Source organism: Thunnus maccoyii, chromosome 3 (assembly GCF_910596095.1).
Source record: "Thunnus maccoyii chromosome 3, fThuMac1.1, whole genome shotgun sequence".
Taxonomy (NCBI): domain Eukaryota; kingdom Metazoa; phylum Chordata; class Actinopteri; order Scombriformes; family Scombridae; genus Thunnus; species Thunnus maccoyii.
Genome location: NC_056535.1, coordinates 20,571,329 through 20,584,820, shown reverse-complemented (window position 1 = coordinate 20,584,820; position 13,492 = coordinate 20,571,329). Strand labels below are relative to the sequence as shown.

General features: G+C 43.1%; 1 protein-coding gene across 4 annotated transcripts in view; it reads left to right on the top strand.

Annotated features, from left to right (window-relative positions):
• Window positions 1-13,492, top strand: part of foxj3 (forkhead box J3) — a 76,602-nt gene that overhangs the window by 52,683 nt on the left and 10,427 nt on the right. For all 4 annotated transcript variants that reach the window (XM_042405489.1, XM_042405488.1, XM_042405487.1 and 1 more), the window contains 3 exons: window positions 6,890-6,964; window positions 10,612-10,695; window positions 12,225-12,326. In XM_042405489.1, the coding sequence (XP_042261423.1) occupies window positions 6,890-6,964; window positions 10,612-10,695; window positions 12,225-12,326 (261 nt within the window). The remainder of the gene's footprint in view (window positions 1-6,889; window positions 6,965-10,611; window positions 10,696-12,224; window positions 12,327-13,492) is intronic.

Genomic DNA, 13,492 nt, shown 5'->3' with positions numbered 1-13,492 from the left:
GGCAGACTTCTTGAGTCTGACAGTATGGTGTCTGTGGGGGAGGGGTTGTAGTAGTCAATAAGACTTAAGTAGTGCAAAGTAGAATTTAATATGGCTTTAATAGGTGTTTTTTCTAATTATTTTTGGCATGGAAGTCATGTAAAACCTACTTGACAGCTGATACTCTAAATTCTGACACTTGGAACTTTTTTTAAAGACATTTGTACTTTTTGAAACAGGAGGTGACAGCGGTTTTAAGTTTGCAAACAGCTATAAGTGAAGCATGCAGCATCCTGGCACTCCTTTGTCACCATACAGCAGCTTTTCATCCAGTCAGTCAGAGGAGCCTCATCCTGATGGCCTCAGGGTCGCAACTCTTCTCGCAGCTAACAGGATTAAAACATATGTTGATTGCACCTGGACGAACTTACCTTTCTCTACCTGTGCATATGTGTGTCCAAACGTTGGGTTTTTTTTTTTTTTTTTTTTTAAAAGCAGTGCCTTGCAGAGCGAATGCTGTGGCATCCCACATGCCTTCCCACACCCACTACAAATAGACAGCGAAGGTGCTACATTCCGTGGCCTTGGTGCAGATCCCCGAGGCTGAGGAGTATGTTCTGTGTTGGTGGGCATGTCACAGGGTCCATATGAAATAACAAAGGCCTAAAAATACAGTTATCTACGTGTGTGTGTGTGTGTGTGTGTGTGTGTGTGTGTGTGTGTGTCTACTGATTCAAACCCTTTTTCCTATATTGTGTGTGTTCTTGCTTGCTGCACTCTTCATACTGCCTCTTACTGTCACTAATTCTTTTTCTGTCTGTCTGTCTGTCTTTCTTTCTTTCTTTCTCAGGTCTAAATTAATGATATATTTATTATTGCCCAAATACTACCTAAATACTTGAGAATCGTAGGATTTTGTTTTTAACATTTAACTCCATAGGATAAACATGATTTGAACATGACCATGTTCATTTTAAATACTTTATTGGTGGTATTTTAACCCTCCGTTGGGTTCTGTAGGGCTGCAGCTAACGATTATTCACATTATCGATAAATCTGCCAGTTATTTTCTCAATTAATGTTTTTTTTTCTGAATCGGAAACAGGTTTATCGCCAAGTAGGGTTGCACATACAAGGATTTTGCCTCGGTGTTGTGGTGGATAACAATCAAAAAATGGAAAGAGAAAACGCATATAAACACTACAACCTTTTTCTATTAGATGTCAGAAATGATCATTTCCCAGAACCGACCAACAAACTCAAAGATTTTCAGTTTAGTATCATATAAGAGAAACAACAAATCCTCACATTCTACAACAAATGTTTAGCGTATTTGCTAGATGAAGGAATGAATCAATCGATTATCAAAATAGTTGTCAGCTAATTTTCTGTCACTTGACTTAAAGATTAATCAAATTGCTTTAGCTCTTATTATCTGATAGATAGGGCAATAATCATTTTGTGGCCATCCCCATTCTCTTGGTCATATTTTCTTTGAGGATAAGGTATTGTTTAGATTTTAATGTGTCTGATTTCTGTTCTAATTCTGCTTATTGATAATAGTTTCTACTGAAACATGGTTTTTGAATAAGAAAACAAAACTAAATAAGTATGTCGAAGCAAAAGCCACCTTTATTTTCAGCAGATTAGACTATCATCACTTCCTTTTGGTCACTATCGGTCTGTCTTTTTGTTCTTCTCACTGATGTTGTCTTATTCATTCACTCTCACTCACTCACTCAATGACCTGTTCTTCCTCTCCCCTCTCCATTCATTCATCCAAGAGATCTTATTTCTGTATTTTTTAACAGATTTAAAGCAGATATCTCAGCAGCGGCTCAAGTCTTTTATATCCTTCCATCATTCAGATTTGCTGACAGGTCAATTAGAGGTTGAGGTCCTGTCCCGCAAGCAACGGTACTTGCAAGAGTGTTTTCTTTGGTTTATCTGATTATTCATTCTCCCTTTCTCTGTACACACTTTATACAAGATATTAGATGTGGCAACACAGGCCTGTGGAATATTTTTACTCTGCTGATTTCTTTCACGCTAAAAAGCCCTGTGGTACATTCTGTCTGTTTCATTGTAAATGTGAAAAGACACATTGATTTCATACAAAATGGGATAAACTTAAACCAGGAGCGGTACTGTAATTGGACACACAATGTCACCTAAACTAACATCACCTTACTCTGAGCTGGTAACTGTACACCCTGTTGCTTTTCTCACCAGACCCACTGGTTTGAAATGTAAATTGAACTCAGGAATCATTTTTACTCTGAAATATTTGCCTTTATGAGCAGCTCCTGCAGTGGAGGCCATTGCAATGTTTAACCACTGGTTCCTGACACCATTCACCGCCGCCTATTTTCCCACACAACTGCAGTGCTAAGGCGAACACTTTGATCACAAAGGCAGCAAATCCAGCAGCATTTAAGTTCCCCTCCATTTGGAGTTTAATCTAAACACTTTAAGAGCACCTCTAGGTCATCTCAGACTCTCACTTGGCTTCAGGAATGCTTCAAGTAAACTCACTACCGGAGTAATACCTCTGTGTTGCTTTTTGTTAGTTGTGGGAAATAAAGGAGTGGGCTGTGTGTTGGTTGGTTAGAGCCCCCGCACATTTTATTTTTCCTTTGTCCAGAGGCAAAAAGTTGCAGGAAGATGGTGTGAATGTGGGAAGGCCAGGAACCTACGGGGGCATTGATTTATTCACGTTTGACGGCAGTGTGACTCTTCCTCTCCCCTGGTCGCCGGTGTTAGTCCCTATGTCATAACTGGTATGTGTGTAAACGTGTGTCTGTCCCAGCATACCGAGTTCGCTCCCTTGGGTCCCTGACCGTATGCACAGGGTGCCTCCTCCTCCCCAGCTGTGAAGAGCAGGCTTCTGACATGGCCTGTCCCTTTAGCTCACTCTGAACGTTTGACACGCCGAGCGCAGAGGTCAGCCTGACCTACTTTCCCCTGGCGGCCCTTCTGCTGAGCTGCAGCGCTCCTCAGCAGGGGGGGCAGCGAGGGCGGAGCTGCTTACGCCTCCACTGCTGTCCTGGTGTGTTAAATCACCGCCATTTGTTAGGAGACACGTTCCAGTGTGTGTGCGTGTATTTTATTTAGGTGTGTAGGAGGCATCACACATACACAGACACACACACACACACACACGCACACACAAGCTTGTGCTGAGGTAGGATATGAAGTGCTCTGTGGGGGTTGCAGGTAGATGCTGGGCAGCACTTGGGCAGGACCCCTGCAGTGAGCTCTGTCTGACTCACTTTGTGTACCACTGTTCACACCCTCTGACCTCTTCTGCCTCCTTCACTTCCTTCTGTACTACTGTAGATCTACTTATACCAACTTATAGCCTGCTGTCTTAAAGCAAAGACTTTGTATTCAGACAGACTTGGACAGTAAATCTAAGGAGCTGCTGCTCAAATGCTGACATATTGTTAATATATGCTGCTGTAATTGGCCTTAATTTTTCATCGGCCAATCGTTGTTTTGCTCTCCCTTTTCTCTCCTACTCAGCAAATACACCGTGATCTATCAAACGCAGCGACTGTCGCTGTCATCATGTTTTCTTTTTCTTCCTCTGCTGCTGTCGTAGTATTTTAAAGTCCCTTTGTTCTGGTTCATCTCTTCCACTACAAATGACCCACCGCCTGTTAGTTTCACACCACAAATGTGTCTAAAGCGGTGGAAAGAGTTTGTTTGACACAATGCGGGACGTTCGGCGGGCACAGGGCCTGTCAGGAGGAGAAGAGAGCAGGCAGGCAGAATTCATTAAAAAGTAAACTTCTAATGTAGCGGCAGGCCTCGGCTGCTTGACTGTATCAATGATTTAGGCCCAGCAAAAAGGTCCTTAATGGATAGAGCCACCTCTCTGTGCAAGTTCAGCTGCTTCTGTCCGCCTGGCATCAAGTGGCACACACAGAGGCTGTGAGGGGAAAAATGGTTTTAAGTACTTGAGTGTGTATGGCCATTGTACAGCATGCATCACACATCCTCCCGCTCAGATGCTCCCCTGTTGAATAGGTCTCAGGATTTTAGACCGGCTAAAAGGAGAGCAGCATATCTGTTTGTCACCATCCACTATGCATGATCACACTCTGCGTTCCCATTGTTTTATTCATTTGAACCGATGTTGAACTGTGACGCGGCAAGGGACAGAGTGCAGCTGAAAGGACAGGGCCTGTATAATGGTGCCGTCACCGCAGCCTATGAGCCTGAGAGCAGTTAGGATCTCTGGTCACATTTATGTGTACTCAATGTCATGGTCGATCAGTAACACGTGTTTAGAGACGTGTCGAGTCTATGTGACCATTCAGATCTGATGCTACAGATTAACTTTTTCTGCTTAAAAGAGTTGCACGTTCTCACTTGGAAGAAAAGTTGCTATCATGTAGCTTGATTACATTCAGACCACATAAGGGATTTGATCGCAGTGCATGCCTGAGTGTTCCCATATCTGGTTTTGAGAGATCTGATAACAGTGTGACCAAAATATATTGTGGTTTGAGACCGTTCCCTGAATGCATTCTGGTGTGGTTTTAACCAGTAAGAGAGGCCATAACATTTGTTATCGAAAAAATTTTGAGCCTAATATTTAAAATAAGAAACACTACATATTTTTTTTAAGTTGGTTAGTTAGTAGGGATTTTTTTAAATTTCTATTTCTATTGAATGTCTTGTGTATGGGTGTAGGACATCCTGATGGATTATCACTTGTGAGACTCTGTGTCTTGTTACTCTGTCTTTTGTATTTTCTGCTGTTTTTGTGTGTTGTCTGCTACAGGGATTTAATTTCCTCAGTTCAGGTATTTGGGTGTAACTCAACCCAAAATCTTTTGAGTATCAAGCACTTACACCTGTGGTCTTGAAAGGCAGCGGTTAAAATTTCATATTTTTAGCCCCGGCTGCGGTTAGCTTGAATTTGTGTCAGTTATATTGGACAATGGTGGCAAGATAAATCAAATCAAAATATCGGGCAGTGTAATCCAGTTCTCTGCTGCCCATTCTCACGCTCAGCATGTTGCAAACACCCACATTTAGTCAAAATTTGGTTATTTACTCTACTTCTGGTATAGATTTTAGGTAGGATTATGACATGGAAGGAACATCTTGAGCATTATTTCTGTGAAACCATGACTTGTTTGTAACATGTTGACCATAGAGTTGGACAGGATAGTAGTGGATTATGATTCAAGGGTGTTTCAATGGACATTTTTAAAGATTTTGCCAGCCCTGAAAACTTGTTTTTTTGTTTTTGTTTTTTTTAACTTAACATTAATTTAGCAGGCGCTTTTGTCAAATTTGACTTACAAAGAGTGTATTCGACCTTGATAGGAGCAAGACCTAGATGTCATCAAAACCTGGAAGTGCTTCCATCTCAAACAAACAAATATAAGTGTTTTCAGTGCTTTTTAAGACATGAGATTTAAGTGCTGGCATGGAGGATTTTTTTTTTTTTTTTTTTGGTGTAGTCTGAAAAGGTGGCTTTTGTCCTGACCTCAGACAAGAGTTCATTCTACCACTGCAGGGCCAGAAATGAGTAGAGCCTTGGCTGAGATATGCAACCACAGGGTCCTCGATGTGACTCAGAGAACTGTGGAGGCAGAGGAGAGCAATGGCCACGCCGGAGTGAAGGGTTTGATCTTGTAATGGAGGTAGGAAGGAGCAGTTCCCTCTGTAAGCTAGCACCAGAGTCTTGAACTTGAACTGGATGCAATCTGCTGAAGGTATCCAGTGTCGTGAATACATTTTTGTAATCCACTGTACTGAAAGTGAAATTCTTTGTGAAGGACCAAACCGCAAACCTTTTTGCAGCCATCTTTCAAGCCTATAGGGGCGAGTGTTTGATAATCAAAAAGATAGATTTTGGGTTGAGTTTCACTTTCAGAAAATATTCCCTTCTGGCACAAGAACATAATTATTTTGACTATGGCACCGGTGTCCTCCTCTATATTTTCTGTTGGAGAACATTGTTAGACTTCCTTTGGATTACATTGGCATTTCAGAGTGATTTAAGTAGCAAGATTGACAGCATTACAACGAGACTGTCATTATCATCCCTCCTGTGGTATAATTGCCTATAGTGTTGAACAAGCAGCTCCCATCTTGTGCACTTGGCGGTCTCTCTCTGTCTCCCTGCCACTCTACTTATCTCCTGCATCCGTTAAACTCATCAGAGAATCCTAAAGCTTTTTAGTGTGGCCATCTGTCAATACCACTCCATAAAGTGGAGTGGAGAAACGTGTGCATCCATTGGCTCTTCTAAGCCCTCGGCTGGCCTGCCTCCAGCTGGTTCTGAGGGCCTTGCTGTGGCTGGTTAACCCAGGCCTGGAGCATCGCTCTCCAGCCCTTGTGGCTACTTCAGCCCACCTCGCCTCCCCAGTCAGGCAGCTGGATGAACCTCCCTCTTCACCGCTGTGGAGTAGCTTGTAACACTGTAATGAGTTAACTTTCAGAATGATCTACATAATTTATTTCCTGCCCCCACAGGAGCCCGCTGGAGCATTAATTAATATCAGGCCCTGGTATCAGCATCTATCCCAGTGTGGGATTCCTTCTGGCTCCTATTTTTGGCACCCGTGGAATTCGATATGTTGTGCAACTAGAATGCAGTTTGTTGGACATTGATGAAAGATATTGCTTCCTGGTGGCTTTGTACACAGATTGTGCTTCTGTATGTGTGTGTAGAGTGAAATCTAGAGACAGTTGTAGGCCAGATCTCGTGCCACTGAAAGAGGCTGACCTTGATGACAGGAGCTGTGACTAATCCTAAATGATACACGCCAACAATTGTATGTTCTTATTGCTGCTGGCAATGATGTTTTCCACGTTGAAGTGTTTTTTTTTATGTGTACACTCACCTCACCACTTTTCTCTCTCTCTCTCTCTTTTTACCCCACAGAACTCAATACGGCACAATCTGTCATTGAACAAATGTTTTCTCAAAGTGCCTCGCTCCAAAGATGACCCAGGAAAGGTGAGACTTTTAAACATGAATTTGATCAATACAAGACAATGCATTTAATTATGAAAAAAAGACAAATAGAGGAATATGTTTAGTTCCTACTTAGTACTCACAGCTGGCACTATTCACAGTTACCACATTTTTTTGGTTTGTATCATGCTATCTGTGGTAGAAAAATGTTACCTTTGAATAGCTGCCAGGACTCTGACAGTCTGGAAATGCATGGCATGCTCGTAATCTATTATGAACCTCCCTCCCCCACAGAATTGCATTTCCAATGCAAGGGGAGACTAGTTTTTTGGACCAGCACAGACAGCAGATGTGGGTGAGGTGAAAAAAAGCCAAAGACTGGTAGAGATGGGGCCATAACAGGGTAGAAGTCAGGTCGAAGTATTTATTCAAGGTGTTAAACCTCAGGAAAGAAATCAGACCTCATTTGCTCTTTACTCAGCTTCTCGTCTCCCATTTTTCTGCTCTGTAAAAGGATTTATAGTCCAACATGTTAATTTGACATTTAAATCTCAGTAGGACCACCTACAGTTGCTTTTTCAGCCTGATTTACTTCACAATCTCTAGCGACATCAACCTGATAAGTAGTTTCCCCTGATCCACTGGGTAGTTCATGAAGAATGTGCCGATGGGCCTATATTTAGTATGATGGTGCACATAGGTCTAACCATATGTAGCCTAACCTAGATTTCATCCCAGCACTGTCAGAGCATACGCTACATATGCTTAGGGAACCGCACAAATAATTACACACACACACACACACGCACGCGTGCACATACACACCGACACATGCATGAAGAGCTACGCCTAGCTGTGTAGAGGATGGGGACTGAATGCTAATTTCATGTTTTGCTGTAATCCTCTGATATTGACACTCCTGGGAGCTGCTCCACTAAATACAAAATAATCTATTGCTGTATGGATCCCATTCCAAATGCATGGCCAACATGCTCGCATCCTTAATGTTTAATTTGGAATTTTCCTCACTCCCTTCCCCCCCGAAGACAACTTCAAAGAGACGCTAGCCGCTCTTGATATGTTGCATCAATATTGTAATGTGGCAGGAATATGAGAACTGCTGGTTGGATGAGATAGGAGAGTCATGTCGCTCTCTGTCTGTCTCTCTGAGATGGTGTAAGAGATGACAGTTCGTATTGTGCATATACACACTTCGTCTACCTCGGAGGTAGAAATGCTGCCTGTGAAGGCTACCGTTAATAATCTTTATTTTAAAGGGAAACTTCCGTATTTTTCAACCTGGACCCTGTTTTCCCATATTTTTGTGTCTAAGTGACTAATGGGGACAACAATTTTTGAAATTGGTCCAGTATTGAGTGAGAGTGCTGCAGCCGGCGAAAACAGCCTGCAATGTAATCCGACGGGGCAATAGCACACCGTTAATGTACGTCCACTAAAAGTGCTTGTTTTTGCCACTGACATGCTCAGATTATTATTATAAGTGTCTGGCAACATTATAGAAAGAACCATACAGACAGATGAAACGTTCTTCTTTACCTTTTCACGTGATCCGGTCTGTTTATTGTTTTGTCTAACCAAGTCTCGCTCAAGGAGTAGTCTCGTTCTTAAGCCTCGTGAGGGTTGCGTTGTTGTGGAAATCAGCTAAATATTCAGCCATGACTTTGAAAATCTTTTAGATAACACTAAGCTACACTGGCTGTACTCCAACACAACAAACTCCTCCCGGCACTCCTCTCTCCAGCTCTGCCACGGCTGAATATTTAGCGTTTTATTTCTCTGTAGGGATCCTGTCCATAATGTTGTCAGACGCTTATAACTTATAACAATCTTAGCCTGTCGTCTGCAGTGCTCTCACTCAATACTGGACCCATTTCAAAAATTGTTGTCTCCATTAGTCACTTAAACACAAAAAGATGGGAAAATACCGTCCAGGTTGAAAAATAGTTTCCCTTTAATTGGTCTTATGTCTCGGCCCTGGAGTTGCTGGGATAGCAGGCGTACTTGTTGTGTTTGTCCTTTCTTGATATTTACACACAAATGGGGAAGTACGTGACATAATTTATGTTGATGTATGAAAATGAGCTGCGTCATTTTCGGGAAGAGAGCGTGTGGACTACATCTGTTATCAGGATCTGGTTTTTAAAAAAGCAGCCTTTGTTTTATGACTGCAGAGAATATTGCGGTTTTGCTATGTTGTTGCCCCAGACTCCACGGACACACTTCGCTTGGCATTGCTACAGTATATTGCAGTATATTTGTGAATAATTTAATGACTCTTTATATGTTTTTCTTTTTTCCTGCCAACTCTCTGGGGGTGGGTGCAGGGAAATGCAGAAACTCCCCTCCCAAGAGGGTTAACTTAAAGTGTTCTTCCCCCCCTAATTAAAAGAAACACGACCCAGCCTGGCTTTGTCTCTGTGACTCCTAATTGCGAAACATCTGCATCTGAACTCCTGCATTTTAACACAGAGATGGATCAGATGTAGAAAAAACATGTCTCACCTTTCTTCTTCAATGAAACCTCTTGTCGAAAACATGGGATGTATAATAAGGCTTCTGCATTTTACTGTAACTTACATCAATATGAGATATTTCCTCTTGTTTGGTAGATTGTGCTGTGAATTATTCTTCCCTCTGAGGAAAATGTTAATTGACCCCAAAGCCTCGCACATATTAAAACTTAATAATAATAATTTTAACCCCCTGACAAATATAGGCCAACCCTTGCTTTTCATTTTAACAACTGCAGCAGTGGGGTATGTGAGTTGTGAAAATAACAGATTTGTTGGCTTTAACAAGAACAGGCCAATGTGTATACAGCAGTTATTGTATAGATACTTGAGATACAGTTTGTTCTATGGCCTCTCCTATTGTTAAGAGAATTTCTTATGGAAATATCAATTATTCTCTCTGCTAAGGAAGTAATTTTAAAGGTCCTGATCTCACTTTCTCTTGACAATTGAGATTTTATCGGGGGTCATATGAAATATTAAAAATAAATTCACAACTTGCAGGGCCTTAGGGTAAAAATCTCATTTTTAACAACTGTAAGCTGCCTTGCTGTTGGCTTCGAGGAGGAACACCATTGGAAAAATAAATGAAATGGGGCTGAATGCAAAGATAAATAATGCAGCCTGGTTGTGGAATTGCTAGCTGCAGCCCCAGAGCCTGCCCCAACTGTTCTCTTCTTGATTAGCCTTGCTCAGACCTTAGAAGAAAGAAACACGGCTGGGCTAGCGCTGCCTCGATTCCTGGGCTGAGACTGAGGAGCCTTCATCCTTGGCAACAGCGCACTGACTCAGTACCTGAGGCTGAGGAAGTACAGCTTCAGGAAAGGCTTAGCATTTCACCACCACCAGCTGCCCTCACCATCCTCTCATTGAGGAGCAGCCGCAGAGGAGGAAAAGCCAAGTCTTTCTTACTAACAAAGTCCACCCACACGCCGCACAAGCTCTGAACACACTGATATCAACTCAAATAAAGGCTTTAGCAGAGCAAATTAGGCCTCTGTGTTTTTAAATAATGTTGTACCGAAGCTGGAAAGTCAGGAACGCTTGTGTGATGCCAGTAAGCAAGTGTCTCAGTCCAGTGCAAACATGGCAGGGATGTCATGTGAGAAAGCAATCTGTTGTGTTTTATCAACTCACGGGTCTTTCTTCTGTCTGCAGGGCTCTTACTGGGCCATCGACACCAACCCAAAGGAGGACGCCTTGCCCACGCGGCCAAAGAAGAGGCCGCGGTCTGGAGAGAGGGTGAGTGTGATGAGAGAAACTGTGTCACACTGCATATTCTCATGAAAACACATTTTCTCTACATATGCTGTTCTTCTGCTAAAGCTTCTGCTTCCATCTCTTATTTGGTTCAGTCTTTTTTTCCTGTGCCTCTTCTTCTCCCTCAATACTCGTTTCCTTTTGCCCTCCTTTCTCTCCCGCTTTCTCCCACTCTTTCTCTACCACATGCAGACACACACATGCAAACAGACACACACACACACACACACACACACACACACAGAGACTCAGTAGGAGTTCATATCCAGACTTTATGTAACCGCCTCTCCATGCTGCTTCGCTAGCCTGTCATGAAGTGGGCTCCTTATTAATAAACTATGCCCCAGGCAGCCATTACATACATTACATTCTGCACTCACTTTTTTTAACAAACATCAATTAATGCAGAGCTGTGCACGCCAGCTATTCTGAGCGGGAGCTTTTGTCTTTAATTATGGATGAGCTTCGTCCAGCGTTACGTACAGCTGCACAGGTTTTAGTGAGCCGCTCAGATTGACCTGGCCCTAGGGCATCCCAACACAGCGGGCTCTTGACTCCTCCTTCCCCACAATGTGGTTGACCAGAGGCTACGAGGAAAGGAGGATTCTGTTAAGCTGGGGAGGCAGACTCGTCCGCGCACACACACTCTCACACGCTATTGTCTACCACACACATACACAAGCACCGAGACGACATAAAACTTAACATGCCAGTCATGTAATTGCCCTACAGCATTGAAATACTATCACATTCATTCACCAAACGACTTTTCTTTGCTGGGGAGATTTTATAAACAAGAAATACAAAGTAACAGGTAGAGTACATTGTTTTTAATATGCTGCTCAGAGTAAGCAAAAGCTCTCCGTATACAGTTCTGTTCATTTAGGCATGACACAATAGGACGCACCATGTGAAGAGTTTTGTATTTTCTGTAGGACACATGCGTCGCGCTCACCCTTCCCCCCTCTAGACACCGTCTGCCTACAAGGCATTCCATTAAGAGTCAGACATTGAAATTGAGAGTTTGTGAAATCTCATTTATGTTTATCATGAATTAAAAATGGTATTGTTGGCAGCCAATCCTCTTATAGTAAGCAGTTTTGGGAGACAGGCATGGCAGAGTTATCTCTCACAACAGTGCGGCAAGACGAGGGTATGCATGTGCGTGCGCGCCCGTGTGTATGTGTGTGCACATGTGTGTTTGGGTGGGAGGTGAGGGTGGGGATGGGGGCTGTCTCTGTCTTTTCAGAAAGCACAGTTCAAATGTGACCTAAATAAAGGTGTTGCTCTGTCATATGAGAATGGTCTTGGGTTTGTTTGTTTTTTTTTTTTTCCCCGCATCTTGCTGGTGGATATGTATCTGACGCTGATCCGTGTAGAAGAATTGTCAAAAACATAAAATGGGTCTTTCCATGAAACCTGCAGTGGGATCTCGTGTGTTTGATAATTGGATAATGTTTGATTTATTTTATTTTTTTCTGCCTCCACACCCCCGCCCCCAACCCCCACAGGCTTCTACGCCGTACAGCCTGGAGTCGGAGTCTTTGGGGATGGAGTGTATGATCTCTGGAAGTGCCTCTCCAACGCTGGCAATCAACACTGTGACTAACAAGGTACTACAGCCAGCCATCCAGCCTCCAGCTCCAACACACACCTGGCTACACGGCTGCACCCTGACCCCACCCACTTCTCCAACCACCTACAGCACTATTCCCCACAGAGAGAGGAGCACTCTTGTGGAGGGGAGATACACGCACACATGCACACGCTCATATGCCTAAAGCTTCTCTGCAATGCAACCCACACCAAAATACACAACTATCTGCACTGCAGCACCGTTTTCCTCTACAACAACAGGCAGCAGGCTCTTGTTATCTCCAGTACGGAAATATGATGCTCACACTGATACTTAGCGCTTTGTAACCTGATAGACCTTACACACTCCCGTGCAGACTTGCAATAGGATACTCCTCATACTGCATGGGGTTTCTGTATTCGCACCTGTAGTGGAGGTTGACGCCCAGCGTCGTGTTGCTCGTTCTGCGGCCACATTACGCTGCCACACGACGGGTGATCACCCCTGCTGCTGGTTCCGTCTGCTCTCAGTAGTTTTTTATATATGTGTAAAAGCTTGGAAACACTTGTACATCACACAGCAAAGCAACAGGGACTGCTAGCTGTTAGCTGTGAGTGTGCTGCTCACTCTGAAATTTAAATAGGCTTTTTAACCTTAAGCTCTCATCCTCTGGGCCCAATGGGGGCAGCTCTCAGGAGTACTTTTAAAAAGCCTACAAGAGTCGCTTATTCATTTGCTGCAAGCATTACAAAAAAAAACAACAAAAAAAAAACAGTTTAATGTGAACAGGGATGTTCATAGGAAAGAAGAGTTAGCGTGTATGTGACGGGGCCTCTTAAGCTCTGAGTTTGAGGCAAAAGTCTAAGCATATGTCGGCTTGTGTTATAACTTGTGTGCACATGTATGTAGAGTACGTTACAGAGTGTTTCTGCTTGTTTTGACGAGCATGTCATTGACAGCTAGCCAGGAGCAGCGTCTATAGAGAGCATGTAGTTTTTCATGTTTCTGTAGCAGACAGATTCACCGGCCAAAGTGTGGAGAAGGATGAGCCTTTTTCCTCTCTGATTGCAACAAACAAGCACTTGCCACAGCACCGGTCTCCACTGGTAATGACTGCATAATGAGGCCATAATATAAAGAGCTGACAGCTAAGAGTTTGGATTCCTGCTGTCAAATACCTCCAGTCACATAACTCAGAAGAGT